The sequence below is a fragment of the Myxine glutinosa genome, chromosome 3 (assembly GCF_964187855.1).
Source record: "Myxine glutinosa chromosome 3, kmMyxGlut1.1, whole genome shotgun sequence".
Taxonomy (NCBI): Eukaryota; Metazoa; Chordata; class Myxini; order Myxiniformes; family Myxinidae; genus Myxine; species Myxine glutinosa.
The window spans coordinates 137,079,290-137,103,275 of NC_136263.1; the positions used below are offsets into that span (position 1 = coordinate 137,079,290).

The following is a 23,986-nucleotide window of genomic DNA, read 5'->3' on the forward strand; positions in this document are numbered from 1 at the left end:
GTATGTTTAGGGTCATTGTCATGTTGCCAGGTCCACCTTCGGTTGAGATTCAACTTTCCGACAGATGGCCTCACATTATCCTCAAGCACCCTCTGGTACAATGAAGAATTCATAGTGGATTATATGATTGTGAGCTGCCCAGGCCCTGATGCAGCAAAGCGGCCCCAAACCATAAGATTTCCACCACCATGCTTTACAGTTGGTATCAGGTTCTTGTGGGCAAATGCTGTCTTTGGTTTTCGCCAAACATGTCTTCTGGTACTGTGGCCAAATAGCTCTACCTTTGACTCATCTGTCCAGAGCACATTGTTCCAGAAGTGCTGGTCTTTGCCCAGGTGGCCCAGATTGGCAAACTTTAGTCTTGCCCTGATGTTCTTTCTGGACAGCAAAGGTTTCCTCCTGGCACACCTCCCATGTAGATCAAATTTGTGCAGCATCTTTCTCATGGTAGACTCGTGCACTTTGACATGAACAGTGGCAAGAGCTACCTGTAGGTCCCGTGATGACATTCTGGGGTTCTTAGAGACTTCTTTCAGCATCTTGCGGTCTGCTCTGGGGCTGAACTTGCTGGGGCGGCCTGGTCTGAACAAGTTGGCAGTTGTTTGGAATCTTCTCCACTTGTAGATGTTCTTCCTGGACAGTTGAATGATTGATTTCAAATTGTTTGGAGATCTTTTTAAATCCCTTCCCAGACTCGTAGGCATCTATAACCTTCTTTCTGAAGGCCTCAGAGAGCTCTTTTGATCTAGGCATGGTGACGCCGCACACTTCAACAACAAAGAGTAAACCAAACTAAATGTCTGAGGTTTAAATAAGACAGGTTCCTCCAAGATCTTCTCTAACGATGTTCTCATCATTTGCACCTGAGCTGGTGCACCTGAATCTAATTTTAGGTATTTGAAGTAGTGATAAATGTAGGGGTGTACTTACTTTTTCCACATGCGAAATTTGCATTTATGTTTATTTAAATTATACAATGGACTACAAAAATGTAAATGTTTCATGATATTTGTTATATTATATTATATCACCTTTATCTGTCAATATTGTTGAAATGAAGATCAAATACCCTTTTTTTTGGAAAATACCCTAAAACACTTTTTTTGCGCATGCACAAGATTGGAGGTCACGTCTTTTCGAAGATGTCCATGCGCTCACGCTTTCGAAGTTAAGTAATTTTCCACAATTGTGTTTTTGTCGAAACTGTATCTATCTTTCGGTGTGTGTTCCTATTGTGTGTCTTTAGTAAGATTCTCGGTGCTAATTTTTCATACCTGCATACAAAATCGTCAGTTAATTCGTGTCGCGTATTTTTAGGCCGAGTAGGCTACCGTGTCCGACCTTGAGGCTTTGTTTTTCTCTCAGCGGTCCGTCGATTGCGCTGCAATTACTTTTGTTCTCTGTTTTTGTCCCAGTCTTTCACCCCATACTTCCTTGTTTAAAATCTCAACTCAAAAACCCCCCCCCCCCCCAAAAAATATTTCCTTCTCTGTTCTTATTCGTTTATTCCTTGTTCTTATTTGTTCGTTCTTATTTATTTGTTCTTCGATCATGTGTTTCACCCCCATTTCCATTTTCCATTTCCCCAGATAGTTTTCACTGCTCAATTTAAAAATGTTTAAACTTTCCCCTGAAGAACTGTATTCTGTCGTATATTATAACACCTTTTTCTTCTTCTTCTATAAAAGGATGCTTTCGACTTGCTCACCAAATCCATTCATTCCAAAAAATAATCCCATCTCTTACAGTTCCCTCTTTTCTACATTCCCGAAACTCTCCTGCACTCCACCCCTCCTTCAGCGTCCTCAAACATATTTTTGATTCGAAGGTCACAAGAAACTCATTTTGCAATAAATGTTCGTTTCCCATTAATCGTACACTTTCTAAAATCCAATCTCACCCCTCCCCTCCAAATCTTCCCCATCACGCCTTCCCTCCAAAACTTCCCCATCACCCCTCCCCTCAAAAACTTCCCCATCACCCCCCCCCCCTCCAAATCTACCCCCTTGCCCCTCCCCTCCAAATCTTCCCCACACCCATCTCTTTCAAATCTTCCCCCTTGCCCCTCCTCTCCAAATCTTCCCCATCACCCCTTCCCTCCAAAACTTCCACAACACCTCTCCCCTCCAAAACTTCCCCATCACCCCTCCCCTCCAAATCTACCCCCTTACCCCTCCCCTTCAAATCTTCCCCATCACCCATCTCTTTCAAATCTTACCCCTTGCCCCTCCCCTCCAAATCTTCCCCATCACCCATCCCTTTCAAATCTCCCCCCTTGCCCCTTCCCTCCTAAACTCCCCCCACACCCCTCCCCTCCGAGACTCTCCCTCGCTCCTCCCCTCCGAGACTCCCCTCTCACCCCTCCTCCTCAAAGCGTCCTCCCCGCTTCTTCCCCCTTCCAACTTTCACCTTCATCTCCCCCAACCTTCTGCCTCGCTCTTCCCCCTCCTCAAATAACACCTCACTGTGCCTAACCCAATCACCATCAAACCTTTTGTCCGCCCCATTCTTCCCTTTCTCCAAGCTATTCTGAAATCTCTGACACACCTTCAACAGCTCTACCTACCACTTCCTCCTCTTCCACATCTTACCCTACCCCACCCCCCCCTGTTCTGTATCCGATGCTCCCCCTTCCTCTTCATTAATGGTATGGACCTCAAACATCCGGGGCCTTCGCTCAAACTTGCCCGATCTCTCCATACAGGTTGCTTCTGACAAACCAGATGTGATCTGCTTAACAGAAACATTCCTCCTTCATGATGTCTCTGATTCCTTGGTATCTCTCCCAGGTTACTCCCTCCTCCGGAATGATGGACCTGAGCCTCGTCCTGGAGGTGGGGTTACTATCTTTATAAAAAAACTCTCTGCCTCACACCCTGCACTGCCCTCTCTCCACCCTCACCCCCAGGAATACCTTTGGCTCTTTGGCTACGGCCTCCCCTTCGCTCCCACCTTTTGTTCATATGTGTGTTGTACCGTCCACCAAACAGTGATGACTCCATCAACATCTCGCTGTCTGATAATATGGACCAGCTTCTATCTACCCATCCCAACTCTCTCTGCCTCATATGTGGTGATTTCAATTGTCACCATGCCAGTTGGCTGGGTGTGGGTACCTCTCTCACCAGCCATGGCTCTTCAGCAAAGGACTTCTGCGACTCACTGGGACTGACACAATCTGTCAATTTCCCAACCCGGATCTCAGTCAATGGAGCATCTTCTCTTCTGGACTTGGTTATGACTAACTTCCCTGAAAATGTCTGCTGCTCTTCTTCTGCTCCAATCGGCTCATCTGATCATGTGCTTGTTAAAGTAGACATCTCTCTGACCATTCTCAGAGAGCCTCCTCAGCGTCGACGAGTCTGGTATTTCACTCAGGCCAACTGGCACGGTCTTCAAGCAGCCATCAATCATCTGGACTCGTCTCCCATCTCTACCGCCTCTGACATCAACTCATCCTGGGAATTCTTCGAAAGTAAATTGCTCTCTCTCATGCACAGATTTATCCCATCTCGTCTTCAGTTGTCATACCCTTCCTCCCGTCCATGGTACACGGAATCTTGTGGTGAGGCTGTTGCCCAGAAACAACTTGCTTTCGTCTCCTGGAAAGCAAATCCAACGGAAGGAAATCTCATTTCCTTTCACAAAGCCAGAAACAAGTGTGTGTCCACCCTCAGGAGAGCCAGGAAACAATATCTCTCCGTTCTCAAGACCGAACTCTCTTATCTGTCTCCCTCTTCCAAATCCTGGTGGCGTCTGGTCAAATCTGTTTCTGGTATTTGTTCCCCCTCCATCCCCTCCCTCACCTCAAACGGCTACACGGCTGACTCCACATGTGAAAAAGCTGAATGCCTCAACTCTGTGTTTGCCTCTAAATCTTGTGTCCCAAACCCACCCCTCTCTGTCCCCACCGTACCTAGTCGTACCCAGCTGCTCCTGGACTCTGTGTCCTTTCCTCCTGACAAAGGTGGAAAAGTTTCTGTGAACACTCGACTCTGATTCTGCAACTGGACCTGACGGCATCAGCCCACAGGTCTTAAAATCCTGTTCTTCCGCTCTTTCACTCCCTCTCTCTGTTCTCTTCACCCTCTCTTTTGCTCAAGGTCATCTGCCATCTGCTTGGAAATCAGCCAACTTCACCGCTTTGCACAAAAAAGCTGCAAAAACAGATCCTAGCAACTACAGACCAATCAGCCTTCTCCCAATTATCAGCAAAGTCATGGAATCCATCATTGCTTCGGATATGAAATCTTTCCTCTTCGCCAATGGCTTGATCTCTGATCATCAATTTGGTTTCAGACCTGGTCACTCTACTCTGGACATGCTGCTTCTGCTTTCTCAACAATGGATGGAGGTCCTCAATGCCAAACAGGAAATTAGAGCTGTCTCCCTTGACATATCACGTGCCTTCGATACGGTCTGGCACCCCGCTCTGCTCACCAAACGCTCCTCCTTTGGTATCCATGGAAATCTCCACGCATGGCTGGCGGACTTCCTCTCTAGTCATAGTCAACGTGTGGCCCTGAATGGGTTTCTCTCATCTCCTCTTCCCGCTCAGGCTAGAGTTCCCCAAGGCAGTGTTCTGGGCCCTGTGCTTTTTCTGGTCATCATCAATGATCTCTCTGACTCTCTTGAAAATCCTCTCTATCTCTTTACTGATGACTCTACTCTCTGTCGCTCCATTCCTCATCCCTCAGATCAGCAGACTGCAGCCTCCTCACTCTCTGCAGACCTGGACAAAATCACAGACTGGGCAAACAAGTGGAACATGTCTTTCAATCCTGACAAATCTCACACTCTTACGATGTCTCTCCGAAAAGAACTGACTGGACAACCCTCCCATCCACTTTCTGAATAATCCTCTCCAAGAAGTTCTGCATCTCAAGCTTTTTGGTCTCACTATCTGCCATGATCTTTCCTGGGAAAACCCCATTTCAAATCTGGCCTCCAAAGCCAGTTGCCGACTGGGCATCCTCCGTCGTGCGAAGTCCTTCCTTGGCACACCTGAGCTCCTCACCACATACAAGGCTTTCATCCACAGCTCAATGGCATACTGCTCTCCCCTCTGGGCTGGTGCTCCTGCCTCACACCTAGCTCGTCTTCACGCTGTTGAAACCAAAGCGTTCAGAATCATTGGAATCTCTCGCGATGAAGCTATCTCCAAGGGCCTTTCACTCACTCACCGCAGGCAGGTTAGTGGTCTTTCCGTCTTCTACCGACTCCTCTCTGGCCTTGCCCCCCCCCCCCCCCAAGCTCTCTCTGGGCTCTGTCCCCCAAATATTCCTACAGGTCGCATAAGATCTGCCTGCAACCCTCTTATGGTTAAACTGCCAAAATCAAGAGTCTCTGCTCACCTTCACTCCTTCATTCCTCTTTTCTCCCGCCTCTGGAACAAACTCCCTCACTCTCTTCAATCCCACTCCCCCCTCCAGGTCTTTAAAACAGCTGTTCACCACCATCTCTCATCTTCCCCCATCCAAAACCTTGATCTTTTCTACCCCTGCTAATTTCACCCCAAATCCACTTTTTTGAAATACCAACTTCTGTCCTGGAAGTCCTTGGTGTCCTTGTGTTTTATATTTCTCCCACCCCCCCCCCCCCCTTCCCACGCCTCCTCCCCCGAAGCCCTCTCCCTCCCACACATCTCCCTGCTCTCAAATGTTGTGTTTGTGTGCTTCCCCTTCTCTCCCCATCTTGTCTTCCGCTCCCTCTTTTTATATATTTTCTTTGTCCGTTTGATTTGTTTCTGAAATAAATGTTAGCTCTTTCACGAGCCTCGATACTGTATCCCAAAAAAACCAAAAAAAACCTTGCAACATGGCATGACGGAAAGTTGAAGCTCAACCGAAGGTGGACCTTGCAACATGACAATGACCCTAAACATACCAGTAAATCCACCAAGGAATGGCTGAAAAGAAAGAAATGGAGGGTTCTGGAATGGCCAAGTCAAAGCCCAGATCTAAATCCCATCGAGATGTTGTGGGGGGATTTGAAACGAGCTGTGCATGCAAGAAACCCCTCAAACATCGCACAGCTGAAATAATTCTGCATGGAGTGGGCAAAAATTTCTCCCAGTCGATGTCAGAGACTGGTAGACAGTTATAAGAAACGCCTACTTGAGGTTGTTTCTGCCAAAGGGGGCAATGCCACCTATTAGAGCCAAGGGTGTACTTACTTTTTCCACATGCGAAATTTGCATTTATGTTCATTTAAATTACTAGGGCGTGCCCGTACGTGGGTGCAAAAAAACATGCGTGCAAACAACAACAACAAAAAAAAACTTTGAAACCACGTGGCAGTAACGACCACAGAACCCCCCCCCCCCCTCTATTTACATGAAATGGTTTGGTCCATTCGCAAAGCCAAAGCGAACGGCTTGCGAGTACGGTAGAACCCCCCCCCCCCCTCTATTTACATGAAATGGTTTGGTCCATTCGCAAAGCCAAAGCGAACGGCGAACGGCTAAATCGCCATAGCTCGGTAACTACTTCTCCGATTAATATGAAACCTTGAAAAGGCACATCCTCGGGTCCCCAGCAATATACCTGGCAAGTTTCAAGTATATCGGACCCGTGGTTGTCGAGAAACAGCGGTCACAGACAAACACACAGACATACACACACACATACACACAGAGATTACTGGAATTATAGATAGATACAATGGACTACAAAATGTAAATGTTTCATGATATTTGTTATATTATATTAAAGCGCGGCGTTACGCGCGCTGCTTGTGAGCAAGGAGGAAGCGGACAAGCGGTAACATATAAACGTCTTTATTGTAAGACTACACTGTAACACTGTACTCCTCCGGGCTGGTCGCCCGGGGTATATCATGAGGCCACGCCTACCCCTCGGGCGTGGCCACCGCCCACTTGGTGCGTGGAATGATGTCACCACGCCAGTGGGCTTTTGTGTCCGCCACACGCGCCCCCCCAGAATTCCCGCGCACCTGGAGGGCCAGTTTGCGGGGCAGACGAATGACCCGGCCGAAGCGCCCCCTGGCGATCGGCGGCGTCCGGGGTGCAGGGATGCCAGGTGGGATGCCCCTGGCTGCTCTTGGGATGGGTGCAGGACCGGGGGGCGGCGTGGCGGCGGGGCTGGGCGGTGCCGGGGGTCCGCCCGCAGGAGGGCGGCCCCGACGTGGGGGTCGGGCCACTGGCGGTGGATGGTCCACATCGAGGTGGGCCGGCTTGAGGCGGTCTACCGAAACGCGGTCAGGAGTACCGCCGATGTCCAGGGTGAAGTGCTTCGCCCCGGTCTCCAGCACGCGGAAAGGCCCGTCGTACGGGGGCCGCAGTGGTGTCCGATGGGCATCGTGGCGGACGAAGACGTACTCCGCCGTGCGAAGCTCCGGGGCGACGTGCGTCGGTGGGTGCCCGTGGCATGCCGTTGGCACCGGGGCGAACCTCTGGGCGGTCTCTTGCAGAGCGGAGCGCTGCTGTGCCGCGGACCATGGTGCCGTGGAGTCGGGGAGGAACTCGCCCGGCACCCGCAGCGGTTGCCCGAAGACCAACTCCGCCGCGGATGCGCGCAGGTCCTCCTTGGGCGCCGTCCGGAGGCCCAGCAGGACCCAGGGGAGCCTGTCGACCCAGCCGCCGTCGCGGAGGGTGGCCCGGAGCGCGGCCTTCAATGAGCGGTGAAATCGCTCACACAGGCCGTTAGCCTGGGGGTGGTAGGCCGTGGTTCGGTGCAGCCGGACCCCGAGCCCCTGCGCAACCGCCCCCCAGAGCTCCGAGGTGAACTGGGGGCCGCGGTCGGATGAGATGTCTGAGGGGGCGCCGAACCGGGCGACCCAGGTGGCGATGAAAGCCTGCGCGACATCGGCCGCCGTTGTGGACGCCAACGGCACGGCCTCCGGCCACCGGGTGGTGCGGTCCACCATGGTGAGGACGTGGGTGAAACCCCGCGAGGGGGGCAGAGGTCCCACCAGGTCCACGTGGACGTGGTCAAACCGGCGTTCCGGCACCGTGAACGGGGCCAACGGGGCCTGGGTGTGCCGGTGCACCTTGGCGCGCTGGCACGCGAGGCATGTCCTGGCCCAGCCGCGGACGGCCTTCCGGAGGCCATGCCAGACGAACTTGTCGGCGATCAGCCTTTGGGAGGCCCTCACGCCCGGGTGGGACAGGCCGTGGATGGCGTCAAACACCTGGCGCTGCCAGCCCGCGGGCACAATGGGGCGGGGACGCCCGAGGGAGACGTCGCACAAGAGGGCCGCGCCCGCGCCGTCGAACGGCACCTCGGTGACGCGGAGGCCCGTGACGGCGGTCCGCAAGGCCTGGACGTCGGGGTCAGCGGCCTGGTCCGCTGCCATCCGGGCATAGTCGATGCCGAGGTGGACTGCGTGGGCGACGGCCCGGGAAAGGCAATCCGCCACCGGATTGTCCTTCCCCGCGACGTGCTGGATGTCCGTCGTGTACTCGGACACGGCCGAGAGGTGACACTGCTGCCGGGCCGACCACGGCTCGGTGACCTTGCCCATCGCGAAGATCAGCGGCTTGTGGTCGACGAAGGCAGTGAACGCCCGGCCCTCGAGCAGATGGCGGAAGTGCCTGACCGCCAAGTGAAGTCCGAGCAACTCGCGGTCGAAGGTACTGTAACGGCGTTCGGGCGGGCGAAGCTGCCGGCTAAAGAACGCCAGCGGTTGCCAAGCTCCACGCACCCATTGCTCGTGCACCGCGCCCACCGCGTAGTCCGAGGCATCGGTGGTGAGGGCGATCGGTGCATCGGGCGCCGGGTGCGCGAGCATGGTGGCGTTAGCCAAGGCGAGCTTCGCGCCCGTGAACGCCGTGTCCATCTGCTCGGTCCAGGTAACGTCGCCTTTGCCCGGCTTACCTCGGAGAGCTTCGTGCAGGGGGCGCAGGAGCTGGGCGATACGGGGCAGGAACCGATGGTAAAAGTTCACCATGCCCAGGAACTCCTGCAGCCCTCTGATCGTGCGGGGGCGCGGAAACCCCTTCACCGCCTCCACCTTGGCCGGCAGGGGGACGGCTCCGTGCCTGGTGACACGGTGCCCCAGAAAATCGATTGTGGCGTCGCCGAACCGGCACTTTGCGGGGTTCACAATCAGGCCATGCTGGCCCAGGCGTTCGAAGAGCGTGCGGAGGTGGCGTAGGTGCTCTTCGCGGGATGCGCTGGCGACGAGGATATCGTCCAGGTAGACGTAGACAAAATCCAAGTCGCGCAGGACGCTGTCCATCAGTCGCTGGAACGCCTGAGCCGCATTCTTCAGACCGAAGGGCATGCGCAGGAACTCGAAGAGTCCGAATGGCGTGATGACCGCCGTCTTCGGGACGTCCTCCGGCCTGACGGGGACCTGATGGTAGCCGCGTATGAGGTCCACCTTCGAGAAGAAGGACCTGCCCACCAAACGGGCGGAAAAGTCCTGAAAGTGGGGGACGGGGTAGCGGTCGGGAGTCGTGGCGTCATTGAGACGGCGATAGTCCCCGCACGGTCGCCATCCCCCGCCGGGCTTCGGCACGATGTGCAGCGGCGACGCCCAAGCGCTCTCTGAGCGCCGAACGATGCCGAGTCGCTCCAGGGTAGCGAACTCCGCTTTTGCCACCGCCAGCTTCGTCGGCTCGAGGCGGCGTGCCCGGGCGTAGACCGGTGGCCCGACGGCGGGGATGTGATGGGCCACCCCGTGCTTGACGGCCCCCGCCGAGAAGGTGGGCCGCGTGAGGGCCGGGAAGCCGGCGAGGAGGCGGGTGAATGCGTCCGCTGCCGGAAGCGTACAGACCAACGTGGCCGGAACCGAATCGTTCGGCAAGCCGCTTGGCAAGCCGCTCGTTGAGCTGGGCAACGCACATGCGAGCGAGCTGAACGTCTCGGCCTGGACAAGCCGTCTGCGCTTGACGTCGACCAGGAGCCCATTAGCGCACAGGAAGTCCGTGCCAAGCAGTGCCATGGGCACGTCGGCGGTGACGAACGTCCATGGGAAAACCTGCCCTCCAAACCGCAGAGAGAGGCAGCGTTTTCCGTACGTACGGATGGGCGTCCCGTTCGCGGCAAGCAGCGCGGGGCCCCCACCCGCGGCGTGCTTGTCTGACGTGCCGGCGGGAATGACACTCACCTGTGCTCCCGTGTCGCACAGGTAACGGCGCCCGGAGAAGGTGTCCGTTATGAACAGCAGGCTGCTCGAACGGCCGGCGCTCATCGCCACAATTGAGCGCCGGCCCGGGCGTTTCCCGACCCGTTGAAGGAGCACGGCGGATGACACCGCCGAGCTTCGTGGCCGAACTTGGCGTGGAACCAGCACCAGGTGGTGGAGCTGGAGGAGCGCGGCTGGCTCCGCCAGGCCGGTGGAGTCGACGGGTTTCCCCGCGGTGGCGGTTTTCGCCGCGGCGGTGGGCGGGGCGTGGCGGCGTTCACGAGGTGCGTATCAGCATGCTGCTGAAACTCAGCGTGCTGTAGAAGATGATGCTGTGGAACAGCAGCGTCGAAGGCCGTGACGGCCACGCCAACGCTCGCCCGCGTGTCCGAAGCGGCGAAGTACTTGTCCGCCTCGGCCGCCAATGCTCGGGGTTCCGTTAGCCCGGTCCCGGCCAACGCGAGGCGAACCTGCGCTGGAAGTTGGCGACGGAAAAGCGCCCGGAATAGCGAACCGGGGGCTTCGTCGCCCAACAGTGACAGCATATGGTCCATTCGGACCGACGGGTGCGTCTCACCGAGCTCGGGGAGATCCAGGAGGCGGTCGGCCCGTGCGTCGTCCGTGAGGCTGAACGTGGCTAGGAGTAGCCGCTTGAGTGCCTCGTACTTGTGGCCGTCCGGTGGGTGGCGAAGGACGGACACAACTCGAGCGGCCGTGCCGGGCCCGAGGGAGGCGACGACGTGGCAGTAGCGCGTGTCATCGCCGGTGAGGTGCCGAAGCTGAAATTGGGCTTCGGCCTGGACGAACCAGACTTCGGCCTGAGCCTCCCAAAATTCCGGAAGTTTGACGAAGGCGGCCATGGCGATGGCGTCGCGTGTGGAAGGATCGCTCCGGCAGATCCAACGTCGAGGGTCACCAGTAAAGCGCGGCGTTACGCGCGCTGCTTGTGAGCAAGGAGGAAGCGGACAAGCGGTAACATATAAACGTCTTTATTGTAAGACTACACTGTAACACTGTACTCCTCCGGGCTGGTCGCCCGGGGTATATCATGAGGCCACGCCTACCCCTCGGGCGTGGCCACCGCCCACTTGGTGCGTGGAATGATGTCACCACGCCAGTGGGCTTTTGTGTCCGCCACAATATCACCTTTATCTATCAATATTGTTGAAATGAAGATCAAATAGCTGTATGTTGAAATATGTTGAAAAAGTCAAAACTTTACATGGGGTGTACTTACTTTTTCATGTGACTGTATATCCTCCAACAAAGCTGAATGATCCACAGGCTTGGTGTCCATTTTGGAATATGATCTTTTTCAAAAACATTCAAAGATCATCTTTTTCAGAACTGCTAAACCTCTCAATCTAACTTTCACAAACATAATTAATGGACCAGAGCACTTCAAGTTGGCAAAGAAGTAAGTTCGTAAAATAAAATGGCCTGCTCCGACCTATCAAAACTGACCGTAATAAAATAAATAACTACAACGGCACTCAGTCGAGAGCACACCTGGTTGGTCATATCACTCAATGGTGAAGAATCACTTTAAAAATTCTCCGAGCCAGATCCGGATCTTCAGGGAAAATTGAATCGATTCTTCCTTGTCACACACACAACCTGTCCAATAAGTTTCGACCAAATCCGTCCATAACTTTTTGAGATATCCTGATATCTATCGTTTTTGGCCCCATCTCCCAATGGTGAAGAATCACAAAAAAAATAAAAAAAATTCGTATATCCGAATCCATATTCAGATCTTCACCAAAATCGAATCGATTCTTCCTGGTCACACACACAACCTGTCGACAAAGTTTCGTCCAAATCCGTCCATAATTTTTTGAGATATCCTGCTACGTATCGTTTTTGGCCCCATCTCCCAATGGTGAAGATTCACTTAACAAAATTTTCCTAGCTGTATCCGAATCCGGATCTTCACCAAAATCTAATTATTTCATCCTTGTCACATACGCCAAATGTCACTCTCTGCCAACAACCTCGATCTTGTATACAAAAAAAAAAAAAGCAATCTTTTTAATACTAGGCAAAAACGTCTGAGCAATATATTAATTAAATTTGTGTTGTTAACAACAAATCACGAAATAGAACCTCAACATACAATCTTCACAATACGTATAACTTGATCACTCCTGGGGAAAAAACTCAGGCAGTGTATTAGCACAAGACCTGATGGAGGCCTGAAGGCCAATTATTTAATTTTTTTAAATTCTATTTTTTATCCAAACATGGCCCTCCATTTTCCTCTGGATGAAAGAGGAGGACTTGCAAAGTTTGGTTGCATGGGTTACTGCAGGGTCCGAATGCATAAACGAACAAACAAACTTTCTTCCTTATATATTAGATATATGTTTGTAATTGCTACAACTCTGTTTCTTTTATTTCAACCACCATGTCTGACATTTTTACTAAAGAAAACATAATCTGGTTTACTTTAGATTTTCTAAGAGCTAACTCTTATTAGGGAGATCAGTATTGTGAGCAAATCAATTTTGTTTGCAGCCTCATTCCGTAGGACCTCAGGAGAACACATTCATGGTGGTGCGATGCTCCCTTTAGTACCTGAGCGCAGGTGAGGTCCATCTTGTTACCTGTTACCTTTGATTATATGGTCACCTTGTATCCTCTTTACAAGTTGCATCATTTCTGGGTTCAGAACAATTCTCAATCGTCTCTTTTCTGAAAGATACCATGCATGTACTAAGACACCCTATAAGATAGCTACAAGCATCATTTCAGTAATCCATGGGGTAGATTGTCCCTTTCATTGGGAAAATGGTGCACATGATGATTTATGGCTGACGTTGACCACCAAAGCCACTTTTCTAATGCACAACTGCAATATTGTGACCACATCAGTTATCTTATAGGTCTGAATCAAGGCTATGACTGCATTTCTTTTTTTGAGCAAATGTTAAAATATACATCTGAGATGTCCTATGGATTACATTGTCCCACTAGCTCTTTTATTGTGCAGCTGTGTAAGTACCCTCGCACCGAACATGTGGCCTGAGCCCACCAGACCTGGTGCAGATGGGGCTGCTGTCACCACGATGGAAAACCCAACTCTACTATAGCTATCAGGGACGCCTCTTCGCGGTGGTTGTATCCCCCAACATAAGTTGGGGGCCAAATTTTCCCCATTCCATCCCTGCTGTCCAGATTCATCATGGCAGCGTGGTCACGGTCAGAGTGCAAATCGGTCCCCATGGACTGGCCCTTTCTCTTTCTCTCTTTCTTTCTCTTTCTCTTTCTCTTTCTCTTTCTCTTTTTCTCCCTCTCTCCGACTGTGTCATGGCCCTGACTTTGTGAAAGCAGGAGTACACCTTCCTGGATGTGGGGGATCTCTAGGTCGCTCCTGCAAGATTTATCGGCTGTCTCCATGCCGTGGGTCTTGGTCGAGAGAACTGTCTGGGGCTCTTCAATAACAACAACAACAATACCCCAACTTTACTCAGACAAATAATTTACTACCCCGTGGCCTGACCCACACTCAGATTACAGACGAAGAATATCCAGAAATAATCAACAGAAGGTGTTCGGAGAGCATTAACATTTTCATGATGCTGACTTTCCTCAGACATGAATGTTACCAATGAAGGAGTCCGGACTCCAGCAGAATACGGATAAAACGATGGCAAGGCACAAACTCGTCCGAGATGTTTATTCGTAAAACCAACTCGGGAACACTGTAAAGCCCGTTTATCGGGCTGCATTATAAAGCAAAACCAGAAACCGAAACCGAAACCGAAAGCCACGCCTCTCAAGCGAGGCGTGCTTCGGTGGTCACGTGATCCACAGGTGTAGCTGATTATACCCGCACGCGCGGCACGCTTTGGTGGTCACGTGACCCACCACTCTGGCGCCGTGGATCCCCGCCGGTGACGTCACCGGCTGGAGCAAGGAGATTCTGATGCCGGTCTTGCTTGGGGGACCCATGGGTCGCTACACATGCCCCCCCCAGAATGGACTTGGTCCAGGGAGGTCAACCTGAGGGGGGTCTGGATGACCCGACCGAAACGACCGCTGGCCGGTCGCGGGGTGGGGGGGGGGGGGGGGGTCCGGTGTGGTGGTGGATGGTCGGACGGGGGGTGTAGTGGACGGGGGGCGGCCGCGCCGCGGTGGTAGAGCCAGCCGTGGCGGCTGGCCGACGTCCATGTGGGCCGGTTTGAGGCGGTCCAGCGAGATCCGGTCCGCCCGGCCGCCGATGCTGACGATGAAGGACTTGTTGTCCCGGCATAGTACCCGGAAGGGTCCGTCGTAAGGTGGCCGGAGCGGCCCCCGGTGCGCGTCGTGGCGCACAAAGACGTACTCCGCCGTGTGGAGTGCTGGGGGGACGTAGGAGTGGGGGTCGCCGTGGCGGGACGTTGGCACCGGGGCGAAACGTTGGGCGGCCTCCTGGAAGCCCGTGCGCTGGCGCGCGGCGGACCAGGGGCTGGTGGCGTCGGGCACGAACTCGCCCAGGACGCGGAGAGTCTGGCCGTACACCAGCTCGGCGGTGGATGCCTGGAGGTCCTCCTTGGGGGCCGTGTGGAGGCCCAAATGGACCCACGGGAGCCGGTCGGCCCACCCGTCGTCCTGGAGGCCGGCCATGAGTGCGGCCTTCATGGAGCGGTGAAACCGCTCACACAACCCGTTGGCTTGGGGGTGGTAGGCCGTGGTGCGGTGCAGAGTGACTCCCAACGAGCGGGCGACCGCGCCCCAAAGTTCGGACGTGAACTGTGGGCCGCGGTCGGACGAGATGTCCGCCGGTGCGCCGAAGCGCGCGACCCAGGTGGCGATGAACGCCTGCGCCATGTCGGCGGTGGTGGTGGAGGTGAGGGGCACGGCCTCTGGCCACCTGGTGGTCCTGTCCACCATGGTGAGCAGGTGGGTGAACCCCCGCAATGGGGGCAGGGGACCCACCAGGTCCACGTGGACGTGGTCGAAACGCCGCTCGGGCACGGTGAAAGGAGCCAACGGAGCCAGGGTGTGACGGTGGACCTTGGCCCGCTGGCAGGCTGTGCAGGCGTTGGCCCAGTCGCGGACGTCCCGTCGCAACCCGTGCCAGACGAAGCGTGCCGACACCAGCTTCTGGGATGCCTTCCGGCCTGGGTGCGCGAGGTCGTGGAGGGAAGTGAAAATGCGGCGCCGCCAGGAGACGCGAGACAGCTCGGCTTCGCCGAGACAGCTCGGCTCCGCGGTCGGCCCTGGGAGACGTAGCAACGCAGGACTGTGCCCGCGAAGGGGACGTCAGCCAAGCGGAGGCCTGTGTCTGCCACCCTGAGCGCCTGCCGTCGGTGGCCTGGTCCGTCGCCATCAGGGCGAAATCCACGCCGAGGTGGACGGCGTTGGCGCCGGCCCGAGAAAGGCAGTCGGCCACGGTGTCGTCTTTCCCGGCGACGTGCCGGATGTCCGTGGTGTATTCCGACATGGCGGAGAGGTGACGCTGCTGGCGGGCCGACCACGGCTCCGTGACCTTGGCCATTGCGAAAATCAATGGCTTGTGGTCGACAAAGGCCGTGAATGGGCGGCCCTCCAGGAGGTGGCGAAAATGGCGGACGGCCAGGTACAGCCCGAGGAGCTCGCTGTCTAACGTGCTGTACTTCAGCTCATTGGGCAGGAGTTGCCGGCTGAAGAACGCGAGCGGCTGCCAGGCCCCGTTCACCCATTGTTCATGGACCGCGCCCACGGCGTAGTCGGAGGCGTCCGTGGTGAGGGCGATGGGGGCATGGGGTACCGGGTGGGCCAGCAGCGTGGCGTTGGCGAGGGCCCGTTTGGCGCCGGCAAAAGCCGCGTCCATGTCCGTGGACCAGACGACGTCGTGCTTCGCCGGCTGGCCTCGGAGGGCGGCGTACAAGGGCCGCATGAGTTGCGCCACTCGGGGCACGAAGCGGTGGTAGAAGTTCACCATCCCGAGGAACTCCTGCAGCGCCTTGACGGAGCGGGGGCGCGGGAAAGCGGCGATGGCCTCGACTTTGGCCGGGAGCGGCACAGCGCCGTTCCGAGTGATGCAGTGGCCCAAAAAGTCGATCGTCGCCGCACCAAAGTGCCATTTGGCCGGGTTGACAATCAAGCCGTGCTCGCTGAGGTGGCCGAAGAGCGTCTGGAGGTGGAGGAGGTGATCGGCTCTGGACGTGCTGGCGACGAGGATGTCATCCAGGTAGGTGAAGAGGAACGGCAGGTCGCGCAGCACCCCGTCCATCAGGCGCTGGAACACCTGCGCCGCGTTTTTGAGGCCGAAGGGCATCCGGAGGAACTCGAAGAGGCCGAAAGGTGTGATCACGGCCGTCTTCGGGATGTCGGCCGGGCGGACGGGCACGTGGTGGTACCCCCAAATCAGGTCCACTTTAGAAAAAATGGTCCGCCCCGCCAACCGGGCGGAAAAATCCTGGATGTGTGGGATGGGGTACCTGTCGGGGGTAGTGGCGTCGTTGAGGCGGCGGAATTCGCCGCATGGCCGCCATCCGCCCCCCGGCTTCGGGACGATGTGCAACGGCGAGGCCCAGGCGCTGCCGGAGCGCCGTAGGATGCCGAGGCGCTGCCGGAGCGCCGTAGGATGCCGAGGCGCTCCAGCGCTGTGAACTTGGCCTTGGCGTTTGGCGACGGTGAGTTTGGCGGGGTCGAGACGGCGAGCCCGGGCGTACACCGGCGGGCCCATAGTGGGGATGTGATGCTCGATGCCGTGCCTCACCGCGATGGCCGAATACGTCGGCCGCATGAGGGCCGGGAACTCCGCGAGGAGACGTGCGAAGTCGTCCGCCAATGGGAGGGCGCAGGAAAACTCGGTGGGTGCGGCCCGGCTCAAGGCGCACGCCAGGGAGCTGAAAGTCTCAGCGTTGACGAGACGCCGGCGTTTCACGTCTACCAGCAGCCCGTGGGCGCACAAGAAATCGGCCCCGAGCAAAGCCATGGGGAGGTCCGCCGTCACGAACTCCCAGTGAAAGAGCTGGCTGCCGAAGCGGAGGGCGACGGTGCATGGGCCGAAAGTGCGGATGGCGGAGCCGTTGGCCACGACCAATGGGGGGCCGCAGACGGCGGCCTGCCTGTCCTCCGCTGAAGCAGGAATGACGCTCAGCTGGGCACCGGTGTCGCAGAGGAAGCGCCGCCCCGACGCTCGGTCCGCGATGAACAGCAGGTTTCCGGAACGGCCGGCGTTCATTGCTGGGAGGGAACGCCGGCTCACCCATTTCCCGACTTGCCGAACGTGCATGGGGGTCGGCATGATCGGGCCTGCCGCCCGAACCTGGCGTGGAAATAGCACCAGGCCGGGTCCGGCGGGGGCTCCGGTCGACGCGTCGGGACTGGACGACGTGGCGTCGCCACTGCCAGTCGTGCCGGCCCGGCGGGCTCCGGGAAGGAGACTGCGTCGCGGGCATCGGGCGGGTGGGTGGGAAGGCTCCCGGCCGCCACCCCGACGAGCTGGCTCGCCGTTTCGGCGAGCTGGCTTGCCGAAGCGATCTTGTCGGCCTCCTTGGCGAGGTCACGGGGGTTTACGATGGTCGTACCTGCCAGGGCATGTACCTGGGCCGGGAGCTGGCGAAGAAAAAGCTCCTGAAACAGGAAATCCGAGGGGTGCTCGCCGAGCAACGCGAGCATGTAGTCCATGTGCTCGGACGGGCGCGTATCACCGAGCTCAGGTAGGTCGAGCAGGCGTCGTGCGCGCTCAGCCGGGGAAAGGGCGAACGCGCCCAGCAGAAGTGCCTTGATGGCGTCGTACTTGCCGTCAGCGGGCGGGTTCTGGAGGAAGCTCAGGCAGCGGGCGGCGGTCGCAGAGCCGAGCGCGGCGACCACGTAATGGTAGTGGGTGGCGTCCTCCGTGATGCCATGCAGGGCGAACTGGGAGTCCGCCTGCACGAACCAGACGGCGGCATGTGCTTCCCAGAAGGTGGGCAGCTTGAGGGACACTGCGGTGTCCATTGCCGTGTTGCAAATTCGGGGTCACCAGTGAAGGAGTCCGGACTCCAGCAGAATACGGATAAAAGGATGGCAAGGCACAAACTCGTCCGAGAAGATGTTTATTCGTAAAACCAACTCGGGAACACTGAAAAGCCCGTTTATCGGGCTGCATTATAAAGCAAAACCAGAAACCGAAACCGAAACCGAAAGCCACGCCTCTCAAGCGAGGCGTGCTTCGGTGGTCACGTGATCCACAGGTGTAGCTGTTTATACCCGCACGCGCGGCACGCTTTGGTGGTCACGTGACCAGCCACTCTGGCGCCGTGGATCCCCGCCGGTGACGTCACCGGCTGGAGCAAGGAGATTCTGATGCCGGTCTTGCTTGGGGGACCCATGGGTCGCTACACCAACACCATTGAACATGTCTCGCACCCTCTCAGATACACCCAATCTCTATTCACCAATGAAATTCACTGTGAGTGCATAAATCCTGCTTACCAAGCATAAGAAACCTACCAAGAGTTATCTTACAAAGAAAGTGATCATTTGGTATACTGGCATCATTTTTAACCCTTTTGGTTACAATATTGACTCTTCAAGCATTCATTACATCCTCCATGACCAGACCTGCATCATGCCTCATGAAGTGCCCTAGCTCCCTGACCAGTGTGTATCTGAGTGTGCTTGTGCGTGCCCATGTGCGTGCATGCATGTCTGTGCGTGCCCATGTGCGTGCATGCATGTGTGGCTGAGCGTGCTTGTGCATGCCCATGTGCGTGCATGCATTCGTGTCTGTGTGTGCTTGTGCGTGCATGCATGCATGCGTGTCTGTGCGTGCTTGTGCATGCCCATGTGCGTGCATGTATGCGTTTCTGTGCATGCTTGTGCGTGCCCATGTGTGTGCATGCATGTCTGGGCATGCTTGTGCATGCCCATGTGCGTGCTTGCATGCGTGTCTGTGCGTGCTTGTGCGTGCCAATGTGCATGCATGCATGCGTGTCTGTGTGTGCTTGTGCATGCCCTTGTGCATGCCCATGTGCGTGCATGCATGCGTGTCTGTGCGTGCTTGTGCGTGCCCATGTGTGTGCATGCGTGTCTGTGCATGCTTGTGCATGCCCATGTGCGTGCATGCATGCATGTCTGTGCATGCTTGTGCATGCCCATGTGCGTGCATGCATACGTGTCTGTGCGTGCTTGTGCATGCCCATGTGCGTGCATGCATGCGTGTCTGTGCGTGCTTGTGCATGCCCATGTGCGTGCATGCATGCGTTTCTGTGCGTGCTTGTGCGTGCCCATGTGCGTGCATGCATGCGTGTCTGAGCGTGCATGTGCGTGCCCATGTGCGTGCATGCATGTCTGTGCATGCTTGTGCATGCCCATGTGCGTGCTTGCATGCGTGTCTGTGCGTGCTTGTGCGTGCCAATGTGCGTGCATGCATGCGTGTCTGTGTGTGCTTGTGCATGCCCTTGTGCATGCCCATGTGCGTGCATGCATGCGTGTCTGTGCGTGCTTGTGCGTGCCCATGTGTGTGCATGCATGTCTGTGCATGCTTCTGCATGCCCATGTGCGTGCATGCATGCGTGTCTGTGCGTGCTTGAGCGTGCCAATGTGCGTGCATGCATGCGTGTCTGTGTGTGCTTGTGCATGCCCATGTGCATGCCCATGTGCGTGCATGCGTGCGTGCTTGTGCGTGCCCATGTGCGTGCATGCATGCGTGTCTGTGCGTGCTTGTGCGTGCCCATGTGCGTGCATGCATGCGTGTCTGAGTGTGCTTGTGCGTGCCTATGTGCGTGCATGCATGCGTGTCTGTGCGTGCATATGTGCGTGCCTGCATGCATGTCTGTGCGTGCCTATGTGCGTGCCTGCATGCATGTCTGTGCGTGCCTATGTGCGTGCCTGCATGCATGTCTGTGCGTGCTTGTGCATGCCCATGTGTGTGCGTGCATGCGTGTCTGTGCGTGCCCATGTGCTTGCCCATGTGCGTGCATGCATGCGTGTCTGTGCATGCGTTCATGTGCATACTTCTGGGGTATGTTCAAAATATGATAATGTCACACTTATGATCTAAATAGACGCGATTCAAAACATTTCAACAGCCCCTTTAAATGTGCTTGTTTAATACTGTAATATTCCTATAATTTGTATGCTCATTACTTCGGAGCAATAAAACACATCACTGATGATTTTTTTTCCTCGCAGGGTTTCAAAGCCATCAATAACACCAAGATTCGTGAGTATCTTGAGCAGCAACACTTGAAATTTGATGCCACATTACAGAATGAATGGTTGGTACTTCCATAACACTACTTCCCCTTTATTGCAGAAAATCAACAAATGTGATCGAACTGCTGCAGAGACAGCAGTGAGGGCTCAGAATATGGTAATTACTAATTTTTTTCCAAATATAATTTCAAACAAATTCCTTTTTTAAAATAAAGTTGTAAAAGAGATTTTTAGTCTTTAGTAGCCAAAGTGAATTGCTTCTCTGAAAAGATCCACGCTATACTGGCCATAATGCTCGTAGGTTGGTTTAACGGTTACAGCTTAAGATCTTAGGGTCCTGAATTGAGCCCCCGTCATGCCATCGAATTAACACCAGGTGGGTTGACTCAGCCCGTCATCCTTCCGGTATCTGCAAAATGAGTACCAACTTACTGGAAACAGGGGGGCACTGTCGCGCATTCAGAAGTGATGCAACCGCAGCCGCAAGCCAAATTTGAAATGATGATGAGCTTAATGTGCAAAATCTGTCACAACAATCAATTGCAGTATGGAGGAAATAATATGTTGATTATGCTGGACCAGAAATGAGAAAGAAAGCTAAGATATCTGAGACTGTAATCCTTACACCAATTTTAGAATGAGATTCGTCAATGTGCGTCAAACCCTGGTGTTGGGCTAGCGGCTAGGGTGCCGGCTTAGGATCCTAGGATCCTGGGTTCGAATCCCGGTCGATCGCTGAATTAACGCCAGGGGGGTTGACTCAGCCTGTTATCCTTCCGAGGTCGGCAAATTGAGTACCAGTTCACTGGTAATTCCCTGTTTGTCATTAAAGGCGGCAAAAAGGGTTGGCGTCAGGAAGGGCATCCGGCCGTAAAACATTGCTTCAAAAAGGGGACCGAAAAACAACAACAACCACGGTCCCCGAAAAAGGCCAACCCCCGCTTGCGGGGAAAAAATGGCCTCTAAAGGTGTTTTTTTTTTTATTCGTCAATGACATCAACGTCAATGAGCAAACCCTGGAGATAGACAGCAATATGGTTCCTAAGCGACGTGGAAACTACAAGATCAAGTTATCGATGGAAATGTTGGGAAACTTGCATTTAAAAAATCCACCAAATCCAAGCACTGGACAGTTGCTGGCGGATGGAGAATGCACCAAAATCACCGGCTGATTACAGTGCAGCTATGGCTCAGTGGAGTGGAGAAACTTTAAGGAATTCCTAATTTGGCCCATATTTCGGCACACAATGATCTCTTGTACTAGAATAGTGCCTAAACAATGATTTTAAAGTAGAAATAATATTTTGATTTAAGATCGAGAATTTTACTGGACAGAATGCCTGGTGTGTATTGTCTCTGTAGGATGGAGCCTACCTGATCAGAGAGAGCTCCAAACAGCAGAGCCACCAGCCATACACGCTGGTTGTGTACTACGAGAACAAGGTGTATAATGTACACATCCGCCACTTGGAATCTGAACGCAAGTACGCACTCGGCACCGAGAAGCCTGGCGAGGACGTGAGTAGCACAAGAAAGCATACACAGTGACAAGTTTACAAAGGCCAAATGTTTTTCTCATATGTTGGTTGCGCAATGTAATGAATACAATATTCGCAACTGGAAAGAAATGCCTTTTCTTGTTTAAGGGCACTTCCCATCAACAGAAATGTATAGACTGCACACATTTGGCAGTGGACCACCCCCCCCCCTCCCCCTCCCACGCCTCCTGCCCCCAAGCCCTCTCCCTCCCACACTTCTGCCTGCTCTCAAATGTTGTGGTTGTGTGCTTCCCCTTCTCTCCCCATCTTGTCTTCCGCTCCCTCTTTTTGTATATTTTGTTTGTCTGGTTTGTTTTGTTTGTTTGTTTGTGAAATAAATGTTAGCTCTTTCACGAGCCTCGATTCAGTATACAAAAATGCTTTATGCTATGTAGTAAACTATGCGTAAATATTATGAAAATATGAATAAGAGTAGAACAACAAAAAATCTCCTTTGTTGTAAGCAGTGATGAGCATGGCTTCATTCGCAAAGATGTTAGTTAGACAATTGAACCACAAAAGCAAGTCAATAAACAAATGAATAGTTGATGGGAGGGAAACAAAAATTTGCAGTGGCATTGGTCACAAAAGACTTCTGAAGTCCACAGGCTGACTGATGCTGAGGTTGGCAGTATAGCAGCTGACACTCACACGTGTGGTGATGCTGGTGCTGCTGCGTCTGTTACAGACTACAAACCAAGTCGGAAGTTGTATTTTAATGTGTGTGTACGTGTTTTCACACACACACACACACACACACACACACACACACACACACACACACGAATATATATATATATATACCAGTGAGGTATGCTCACACATTGTAACCAATAACAAACCGTGCTTCTTACGTCGGTACATAATAAATAGAAGCTTTATGATTATCGGCAAGCATCACCGACCTGCTGCGAGATATATCATTTACGTTTATCTATTTATTTTAGGGACACGTTTATGGTTTTTACGTAAATTTTCATTGAGATTTTTTATTTCACAGTTACAGTTACATATCAATTACTATTTTCAAATGATGGATATTGATTGAGGTTGTTCTTTTACAGACGCGTTACGTTTTTTATGTAAATTTTTATTTATGAACATGTTTTCTTTTTTCATTTGCAGACATTATTTACTTCACAGTTCACATTTATAGAAATTACAACTTTCAAATGCTGGATATTGAATGAGGTTCTTAAAAATGTATTTTATGGACGTATTTATGGCTTTTTGCATGAAGTTTCATTTACGGACGCTTTTTGACGGTTCTGTGAGTTTTCCCTGTGTACCGGCTTCGATGTCCGTCGGCATACCAAATTTCAGCTTTCTACAACACCCAGAAGGTACCGAACATTATCATTATCATCAGTCAGTCAGTGGTGAGGAAGAGCTTTATATTTATATAATTATATATATATATGTATAAAAGTGAAATGTTTGTTTGTTTGTGAACCTAATCCTCTGAGCTCCCAAGGTTAATTGGCACGAAACTTTATAGGATAACATTTTTTACCATGATGCACCTAAATGGGTGGTTTAAAACAGTTATGTTCTCATAATTCATAACTTATAAACACCCGAGCCACCACCTGCCACCATGATCTCCGAGGGTTGATCCATATATACAAAGCTTTATAAAAAGCCCAATTATTTTCACATTTCAACCTGGATATCAATATAATTGGTGAGATGGTGAGGTCCAATCGTCAAATATGTCAAGAGATGTGAAAAACAACTCTTAATTAAGACATTATCATGATCAGTAAGTTCAGTGTAGAAGGAGACATGTGACCTCTCGAATAAAAAAAATATATAAAAAACCACCTTTAGAGGCCATTTTTCCCCGCAAAGTGGGGGTTGGCCTTTTTCGGGTACCGTGGTTGTTGTTGTTTTTTGGTCCCCTTTTTGAAGCAATGTTTTACGGCCGGATGCCCTTCCTGCCGCCAACCCTGTTTTTCGCCTTTTTACGACAAACTAGTAATTACCAGGAACTGGAACTGGTAATCCACCTACGAAGCGAATGCGCTTCAAAAACCAAAAATTTTACAAAGACACCGTATACATTAATTTAAAGATAATTTTACTGCTCATATAACAACAGCATTCTCGAGGGTGAAAAACAGTTTGTAGAAAAAAGGTTACCACTTAGCTAAATTTACTAAATATATACCTCCAAATATTCACCCACCAAATATACACTCAAAATATACATCCTATAGTTTAAAACAAGCTATTTTGAT

The 23,986-nt window shown here is 53.3% G+C and overlaps 1 protein-coding gene across 3 annotated transcripts in view; it reads left to right on the forward strand.

Moving 5' to 3' along the window:
* The window catches only part of LOC137423182 (uncharacterized), a 115,728-nt gene that overhangs the window by 83,733 nt on the left and 8,009 nt on the right, over nt 1-23,986 (forward strand). For all 3 annotated transcript variants that reach the window (XR_013622878.1, XR_013622879.1, XM_068110067.2), the window contains exons 16-19: nt 12,610-12,679; nt 20,185-20,215; nt 20,309-20,365; nt 21,571-21,726. Coding sequence is in view for 1 of the 3 variants with exons in the window: in XM_068110067.2 (XP_067966168.2) it covers nt 12,610-12,679; nt 20,185-20,215; nt 20,309-20,365; nt 21,571-21,726 (314 nt within the window). In the remaining 2 variants the exon portion in view is untranslated. The remainder of the gene's footprint in view (nt 1-12,609; nt 12,680-20,184; nt 20,216-20,308; nt 20,366-21,570; nt 21,727-23,986) is intronic.